General features: G+C 32.6%; 1 protein-coding gene across 1 annotated transcript in view; it reads left to right on the top strand.

Moving 5' to 3' along the window:
* The first annotated feature begins 1648 nt into the window (after positions 1 to 1648).
* EYS (EGF-like photoreceptor maintenance factor) overlaps positions 1649 to 10158 on the top strand; it is a 1117601-nt gene continuing 1109091 nt past the window's right edge. Inside the window, 1 exon segment of the mRNA XM_087817245.1 lies at positions 1649 to 2399. Within this exon segment, the coding sequence (XP_087673371.1) occupies positions 1649 to 2399 (751 nt within the window).

Genomic DNA, 10158 nt, shown 5'->3' with positions numbered 1-10158 from the left:
TTCTGCATGATCTAAAATAGCCATTAAGATATTAGACTTACCATAAATATTTGATATTAACAAATTAATTACATATTATAATGGCATAAAATCTTTCATTTTAACAATATTTAATTGATAGTCAAGGCATAGTAGAAATGCTGGGATTTTGAATGTGACAAACCTGGATTTTAATTGCTGAGTGAAATTGGATAATAATAAAAGCTACCATTTATTGAATGACATATATATTTTAATTGTCTAGTTCCATCTTAAGTACTACCTTGTTAATTCAATACTACTATGTTAACTTCTTTAAATTTAATATATTCTTACCTGTAGAAGAGTGAAAAAAGCTAAAGCTCATGTGGTCTATGAACATAGAATTAATAAATAATATAACTGAGATCCAAAGAGCATATATTTCCATTATACCATTGATCTTTCTTCTATGAATTTGATTGTTGTGAGGTGTATAGGTTATTTGTTAATCAAGTAGTGTAGTGATTTGTACTGTGAAAATCCTCAATATGTGGTAGTTACTATTTTTTAATTGGGTCAGTATTTTAAATCTCAAAATCCCAGCTTGGTTTCTTGCCTTCTTTCTGGGAGTAGTGCTGTCTTCCCTCAGAATTGAGCTCCTGGCCCCTCCTTTCACACCTTTTTGAGTGATGAAGGAGAACATCACTACCACACCACCTCTATTTACCATCCTTCTGTTATACCACGTTACACTTTCTTTTCTGTTTTTTTGCCTGCCATGCTCCCACCACTCCTGCAGAAGTTGGATGAAAACTTGTTCTAAGTTTAGTCATTGTACAAACAGAATGTTCTGTGTGTCTTTTATATATGTGAGAGTTTCCACCTCCTGGATTACCATTAGAAGAACATGATTTGTCACCAACAGATATCTTAGGGTTTATATTTGCATGAAAATATTACTTGAACATTACATTTAAGCCATTTTATATCTTGTAAAGATTTTAATTGATTTTGAGAGGGAGAGAGATTGATTTGTTATTCCAGTTATTTATGCATTTATTGGTTGACTCTTGTATGTGCCCTGACTGGGCACATTAAACCTGCAATCTTGAAAGTCTTTTTTTCCCTAAAACTAATCAGGGAGGGCTACTTATATCTGAAAAAAATCAAATCCATCCATAAAGGAAGGATCTTGACTATTGCTGTGCTTCACTTATGTTCAAGTTTGATATAAAAGACTACAGGAAGTTGCTGGTTTAATTACATGATGATACCAAACCTTTTCGGAATCAGTTGATTATTTAGGGAAGGATGAGATGCAACATAACAACCACATTTTTTCCTGGCCTTGTTTCACAAAGAAGATGCCTAGCTGCTAGTGACAGAGTCCTTACAGGAAACAGCTAAGAAAGTTTTGTATCCTTAAGTAATTTAAGAAAACCCTCACCAATAATGCAACGTTTTCCTGTTTAAAGGGCCTTTAAAACAGTTGAATTGACTGTTTCTTGATCAACATCAGTCATCAAGTTCACTTGCACTTTGGAGAAAATAAAGGAAACCAAAAAGCCAGTTCCCAGGAATCCCTGAGCAAAATCTCTGCTTAGAAATGTTCAGCAACATTGAAAGCCCATGTTGAGCAATCATTTATGACATTTTCATAATAGACTGTAAAATACAGCTTCCAATAATGACTAACAAATCAATTATGCTTCTGAGCCTGGTGGTTCTTCACAGCATGTTTATAAATGGAAAAACAACACGTAAACGGCAACTGGTGAAAGAGTGGCATCCACAGCCCTCATCATATGTGGTGAATTGGACACTAACAGAAAACATCTGCATGGACGTCTACGGAGATTGCTGGTTTGAGGACATAAATACTAAATTGCGTACTTCAGGCTATCAAGCTGTTCCCCAGATTTGCCCTTTGCAAATTCAATTAGGAGACATCCTCGTAATTTCTTCTGAGCCATCTCTTCACTCTCCAGGAATAAATTTGATGAATGTTTCTGAAGCATCCTTCATTGACTGTCTGCAGAATACTACCACTGAAGAGCAGTCACTTTTTTGCTGCAAACTAAAAGGAATGCACACTGTTCATTCTCAGTGGCTGACTGTTGGGACACATTATTTTATTACAGTCATGGCAAGTGGTCCACCGCTTTGTCATCTGGGACCTTGACTAAATGTGACAGTGAAAGAGCAGTTCTGCCAAGAATATCTGAATTCAGAATACTGCTCTGGGCATGGTGAATGTCTTACTGAAATTTGGAGCAAGACATACAACTGTCATTGTGAGCCTCCATTTTCGGGCAAATACTGCCAGGAACTTGATGCATGTTCTTATAAACCACGTGAAAATAAGGGCGGTTGCATTATTAAAAGAGAAAAATGCAGTGAGCCAGGATATGAATGTGTCTGTCACCCATCATTTACAGGTAAGGTCACTTTCAAAGTAACATAATTCTATTAAAATATGAAAAGAAAGTGCATTCATAGACTGCTACATACAAAAAAAACCAAAACCCATTTTTCTTAAATTTTTGTGTTCTTTTAGACTGAGCTAAATTTGGATTCTGGATCTGTAAAAGTTCTATCAAGCAGTCTCTAAAATACGTGGTTTGTTTTTTTTTAATGCTTCTTTAAAGAGGATTTCTTAAAAAAAATAAAAATAAAAAAATAAAGAGGATTTCTTAAAAGCATATATGCTTTATCCTGAAATACCTATTTGCACATATATGTATATATACCTATACATACAAATAATTTTAACTTATTGATTTCAAATTAAATTTAATTATTTCATTTATTACTGAAAAATACAACTTTAGAGGTTCTATATCCTGATGGTTTTTAGGGATAAATTTAATAAATCTAATCGGTTAACAAATAACTTATTACCCTGCTAAATAATCCCCAATGTAGGAAGAGGTTGGACACCAGTTGACATATTTTTATGATAAAATATATTTGTTCTTAAGTACTAAAATATTTTTAGAAATAGTGCACATTTTGGCAGATAATTTGCATAATTGTACCTAACTTATTTCCTTGGGTAACATATTACAAACAAATCCCCTTTTATGAAGAATACATTTTATTTCTTCTCAAATGAATTTAAAGATGTAAAATGACATAATTGTTTAAACCAGTGGTTTCGTAACTTTGATTAAATGTTTTAACAATGAAAATATATTTAAACCATTACCTATATCTTTGAACTCTTCTACAGTTTTCCATTTTCTGGGAAATATAGGGTATTCTCCAAAACTATATACATACTTTAACAGCTGATAACTCAATTTGCAAATGAACTGTATGTTAATAAACACTGACTTTATAATCATTCTAAGTGTTTCTACATTTTTTGGCACACCCTGTATAGCTCACTATCAGTGTATCTGTCTTGCTTCAAAACGTCCTTAGGCAGTGGTATGTTTAGCCGCAATTCGATACTAAAGACTCCTTTTGTGGGAGTGAAACAAAAGACAATTGTCTCCCAAATTACAGAGAACAGTAAGACTTCCTAGTGTTTCTCCTTCAGGTCTTTTTACCTAATTAAGTTGAGAGAGATTTGAAATTTTTGTTAGAGTACATCAGCCACTGCCTCACAGTTAGAGGGTTTGGTAACAACATAGGCAGTAAGATTCCACTTATATGTGGAATCTAAGAACAAAATAGCAGACTCATGGATACAGAGGGGGAAAAACAGGATTGCCAGATGAGAGAAGGGCTAGGGAGCTTTAGGAAAAAGGTGGAGGGATTTAAAAGTACAAATTGGTAGTTACAAAATAATCATGGGGATGTAAAGTACAGCATAGGGAACATAGTCAATAATATTCTAATAACTATGTATGGAGCCAGGTGGGTACTAGAATTATTGGGGAGATCAGTTCATAAATTATACCCTTGTTTAACCACTATGCTATGCACCTAAAACTACTATAAAATAATACTGAATGTCAAATGAAGAATTAAAAAAAGACGATGAACTCTTGAAAAATGAAAAAGGAACTGCAACTTTTTTCAAAGAAATCTTTTCAGGTCTTTTTCCCTTCAAGTCTTTTGTTTCCTTGAGATAGGTTATGAGTGAAAACCATATAGTTTGCCTTTCAAACCATGGCATTTTTGAGCCAAAGAGGTAGCTAAAAGCAGTTACAATTATATAATATTTGAAACATTTATTTATTGATTGGCAATTTAGTTTCATTAGATAGGTAGACATATAAAGTAACTTATCCAAAAATTTTTTTAAATAAAGTTTTTTCCAAAGAAAATAATTGTAATGTGATATCTTGAACTCAAAGGGAATTTTTTTTTTTTTTTAATATATCTTTTTTTAATTTCAGAGAGAGGAAAGAAGAGGGAGAGAGAGAGACAGAAACATCAATGACGAGAAAGTCATTGATCGGCTGCCTCCCGACTGGGGATCGAGCCCGCAACCCAGGCATGTGCCCTGACCAGGAATCAAACCCTGATCGCCTGGATCCTAGGTTGACGCTCAACTGCTAGTCACACCCAGCCAGGCTCAAAGGGAAAATTTAAAACATATTTTATATTGATTATCTGAACATTATAAAATAATTTCAACAGAAATTATGTTTAGCCATATTTATGTCTAACACTTATATTTTTCTGAAGAATTAATATATTTCTATATGGTCCTATTATTTTAATTTTTCATAAAATCATCTACACCCTCTTCAAAGTTGTATTTATGACTAATAAGTTTAAAATTATTGCTTTCAACCGACTCATAATTTTTCCATTTATATTTGAAAAAATTTTCACTGTACACATATTGAGTTTTCTGTTCATCTCAAAGGAAAATCTGCTAAATGGAAAGTATTCTCAATTCTATATTTTGTATAAAATACATAGATCGAATATTTACATTGGAGTCAATGTTTTTTTCTATTCAGAATTACTTTCTTTGACAATATTTTCAAAAATAATCCTCATGAAATAAGTGATCTCCACATATGATTCCTCTGAGTGTTTGGCCAAATTTAGATACTACAAAGTTATAGGCCTTCTCAATTTAATTCCATTTCCTTCCAGCACATAAATCTAATCATGAATTATAGGCCCTCCCTTCAAATAATGTTTCCCACATGTCCAGCTATTCCAAAGCACAGTTATAATGTTTATAATCTTGTACGCTTTTGAACTTACTGAATTTGTTATATGTCTTCATTGCATTGTGCAGGAATAAATTTTAATGTGTTCTTAAAAATAAGTACAACTCACTAACACTTTCAAAAATTGATCTTTTTGGGCTCAGTATATTATTTTTTTTAATTAAATGGTTTGCAAGTGATTTTTGAACAAGACGCAACCAATATTTAGACGATTCTTTCACTAAAATGCGAAAACATCCCTGAAACACTTGTTTATTTTGTCATTCTTTAGAATTTTAAACATTATTAAAATCCAAATGTTAGTGGACAACAGTGATAGAAAACACATTCAGCCACGTAACATTTTTGGTTCAATATCAGTTTAGTGACAAAAAGTTTAGTGTGCCGTCTTGTAAATATTTTAAATTATTTGTGAATTTTGCAGCTATAGATTCTAATCCAGTTGTGTGAGTATCACAACTTTTTTGGGTTTAAAATATTAATTATGTGTAGACCACAATAAATTCCAAGTACATTTTTCCATCCTTTCCTCAATTTAATCAAAGCAATGTATATATTAAGGTATACTTAACAAAATTTATATATATATATATATATAATTTTATAACAACAGCGAATTTATCTTTGAACATTTTTACTAAATTTTCAATAACATTTCTAATTTTGTCAGATGCCTTGCCTTCAATAGAATAAACTTGTAAAGCTTTATTTTTTTCCCAATTAATTGGATGGAAAATCAAACCATTATTGAGATTCACTGATTATCTATTTGCAGCTTCTTATTTTAGTAATATTAGTCTGGCATGTTTTAACTGTATGTAAATTTATTCTAGCTATGCGGCCAATACATTTATAAGGATACTTTAATTTTTGTATGTACAAAGAAACCCGCAGTAGAAAATGAGGGAGATGATTTTGTTACAGTCAAATGAAAAGACATGCTTCACAGGGTGATACGGAAGAATACCTTCTGTGTATGCACCTAACTCGTCACTGGCAGGCAGTCTTCTAAAATAATTACTAACATTTAACACAGATGCTGATGATTCTTCAACTAGTGTGTGCCTTCTGGTTTTCATATAGACAGTGACGTCACTAATATGCTGTGGTGAATCATGAATTGCAACATAGTTTAGGGGCAAACTGCATATTCATTATCAAATTTATAGGGAAATATACTTGAAATATTTTTTATTAAACTGTAAGTTTCTTTTGATCTTATTACACATTAAATGCTTACTATGAAGTGAGAAGTAAACACCAGCATACAATAAAACATGTAAATACTTATGTATTCATACCAGGGGCTTGCATACTTTTTTTTTTTCCTGTGAAGGGCTAGACGGTAAATATTTTAGACTTTCTGAACTATATGGTCTCAGTTGCAATAATTCAACTCTGCTATGGCAGTGTGAAAACAATCATAGATAATATGTAAATAAATAAATTTATCTATGTTCCAATAAAACTTTATTTACAAAAATAAGTGGAAGGTCATATTTGGCTGACAGTTAAGTTTTTCTAACCCCTGGCTTATCCTGTACAATAAATGACCAAACCTCTGTAGCAAAAACACATAGACGACTCTCTATAAACTGTGACATGACTGCTTGGCCTCCATTTGTCTCATATAAAACAGAGACTTAACTCATAATTTTCGGTGGTCCCACTGACCCAGATTACAGGCAGCTTTTCATCTCAGGAGTCAGCTATTTGTGGCTGCTTGGGTCTCCAAAATCTGCAAGCTGTCCTTCAATGAGAGATATTCTGTACTTTGAATCCGGACAGGATTGGGAAAGGAGAGGTAGATTATCTCAGGTTAACTTGCTAATTTATCCTTGTGTTAAAATAATTCACTGCTTATGTATTTCCCCCACTTCTAGAAAAGATCATGGCAAAATTTAAAGTACAAAGCGGAGATCAGTTAAGCACATCCCTGTTTATTTTAATGTACCTGTGAGTAATAGTACTTGGTTAGAAAATCCAGGACAAATGGGAGTTTGATAATGGGGCAGAACTGATATTTTAGTAATACTGTTTTACACTCCATGAGCACAAAGTGGTGCTATCTTGGGAAAACTAGGATGATGGCCCTATTTGTAGTTATAATACCTGGGAATTGTTTTTTTGGTTTTTTGTATTTGGTGCCTACTGCATAATTCTGTGACATCAGGCCGCAATAAAAAATGTACAAGAAGCATCACATTTTAAAAACTTACGTATGTATTTATGTATCTAAGTATCTACCTACCTATGTATTTATCCGCCTATCCTCTATTTAGTTAGCTTATACATATTTAATTATTAGTTTCTTCAAAAACCTTCAAGCATGAATGCATGTACAATCTTTTTGTCCACTGTAATGATCTGTGCATACTAATATATATTATATGATATATGAAACAGGATTCATAAATAAGTTATAATCTTTTAAAAAGTCACGTTAAAAGTCTGAAAACTTTGTATTTCCAGTGCCTTGTCACAGTGATTACATAAATTAGCCTTTATTCAAATTTACTTTGATCTTGCCTTTTCACTCCAAACTGAGGACTTTGGAACTCAGTGTCTGGGAAATTATAACTATTATGCTAGAAACAGTTTAATGATTTAATGCAAATTTACATCAAGACTGCAAAGAAATAAGGTGCAGAAATACCAATCCTATTTGAAAACTAGTAGCATTTAGGGGGGAAAAAAACAAACCTATTCCTGATTTTTAAGACACCTGGTATATTATGAAGGAGTATAAATAAGAATAATTAACCATGAGGTCAATCTCAGTCATAATAAAAGTAAAATAAAGAATTAAAATCTAATCTAAAAACGTATGAATATGCATTCTTCATTGTAATTCCAAATTTGAAAGTGTTATGTAAAATTTATGTATCCATTATAAAGTGATTTACTCTAATTTTGTGATTTCATAAGTTCTATTCCAAAAAAAATAATAATGTATTTTTTAATAGTTCATTGAACTATTAATATTCTCATTCTATATATGATCAGTTTCTGACTTTTTTCCAAAACTTTTCAAATACGAGTTTTTCATAGGAACAAGTGATTGTCAGAAAATAAACTCTTCAGTCTTAATTCAGGACTGACAGCTACAAAAGCAATTTTAAGCTTCAATAAGGTTCATGTGCAGGGCATGTTGGGGATCTCTGTACCCAAGATGACTTAGAGACCACAGCACGGTATTGGAGGAATAATTATTTTTCAGGATATGATAACCTTAGGTATCATTTGGACAGGTAACAAGAGGTCCAATTTGACTAGTGAAGACCATTGTAAGGCATTTCATTAGCAGCTTAAATCAGTGGGTAGACAGAATATTTTTTTTAAATATAAAGTTGATTTCTCCAATTTTATAACCTCTAACAATAGGTGGAATTTCAGGAGAGTCATATTTTGTCCATGGAAAGGAATGCTAGCAGGAGCTAAATCAGATAGAACTTTTTTTTTCCATTTTTAATATAGTAATTGAACTTTAATCTTATTTTGAAATTCAATTCTGATTGAGGTTGGAAAATTAATCTCAGTCAGTTCAGCTCTAGCTCTAACCCCCTGCCATTTAGAGAATTGAACTTCTCCTTGTTCTCATAAGTGTAATTTGTTAAGTACTGTGAGCAGTTAATCACATTACATGAGCCAATAGGCACACTACACGTGCAGTCAACTCTAAGACTTAGCGTTCAGGAAATTTGGAGTTAAAATTATGGCAAATAGTTAAACAAGTTGATCTAATACTTTCGATGATGTACATAATTTTGGAGGCATCCACTAGAAAGGAATTTATGTACTTTATTCTGCACTGTTACTATTTTTATGTTGCCAAACTTCATTTTGAGGCACTTTTCTTCTTAATTTTCTAGTCTCTGTGGTTGTTATGAGCACTGGCAGTGACCTGTAGCTCTAAGCACAGCATGATCCGCAGTAACGTAACACTGGGGCATCCTACACAGAGACTTGCAGGCAGATACATGTAATTGTAAGCATGTATAATTAGGCATAAATATCAGTCTCTGACGAAGTGATTATGACTTCACTTTATATATTATGGTAATTATTTTAAAATGAAACAATTATAAATGAGGCAGCTTCAGTAAGTGGAGCACTGTCAAAGTGCGGAACATCTGAGGAGGGACAGCTGAGTAGGTATAAGAAATATATAATGCCTGGCACAAATAATTTTACCTAGCATGACCAACTGAATTTTCTAAATACGCCTTTGTAAACATTATTTTCTCAAAACACTCTGAGTACTTTCCCTTTTCTTATGTTTCATAGTATAAAGATGGACATGAGAGTAATGTGAGTTTGGTTACTAGATTCTGCAAGAGTTATAGATGAACTTTAGTCATCAACTGGTTAGTTACTTCATCTACAATGTGAAGGAAACACAGCACACCTTCCCTGCATGCTCTGCAGAATGAATAAGAAATACAGCTTGGGTGTGGTCAATACCGCATCACCATTAGAGTTAAGCAGACTTGTGTTCCAAGACCACCACTAAACTCCCTGGCTCTATGACCTTTAGATATCATTCAAGCTCCACAAATTTTAATTACCCGATTTGAAAAATTTTGAGAATTATCAATACTCATCTCATGGATTTTTATGAGGATTAGATGAAACAATGCATGTTAAATACTTAGTACAAATATTTGACAGATACACCATAAGCATTCACTTATTGTAGCTGCTGTTATTTCTGCTTGTTTGACATAACAACCCTTCATCTAATGTTTATTTCTTCCATTTAACATGGCCAAACCTAGTCTCCTTATTTTTCTAGCATTAAACTATTTATAAAATTGTCTTCTTTTGTATCTACCTTTGTGAACTTTTTTTCAATATTTCTTTAAACAATTAATTCCAGTGATTATGTTATGAACAAGTCATAAACACTCACATTTTCTCTGTTGCTGCTCATATTTTTTTCTTCTCTAGAATGAAGCCTTTCTTCCTTTCCCTTTTCCAAAATGCACTTCCTTTACTCTTCCTGCTGATAGACAGTGTTCTTGACAGCAACGCCTATTACATAATCAAGTTTATA

Source organism: Miniopterus natalensis, chromosome 5 (assembly GCF_054644295.1).
Source record: "Miniopterus natalensis isolate mMinNat1 chromosome 5, mMinNat1.hap1, whole genome shotgun sequence".
Taxonomy (NCBI): Eukaryota; Metazoa; Chordata; class Mammalia; order Chiroptera; family Miniopteridae; genus Miniopterus; species Miniopterus natalensis.
Note: the sequence above shows the minus strand (reverse complement) of the source record. Positions and strands in the feature narration are given on the sequence as shown.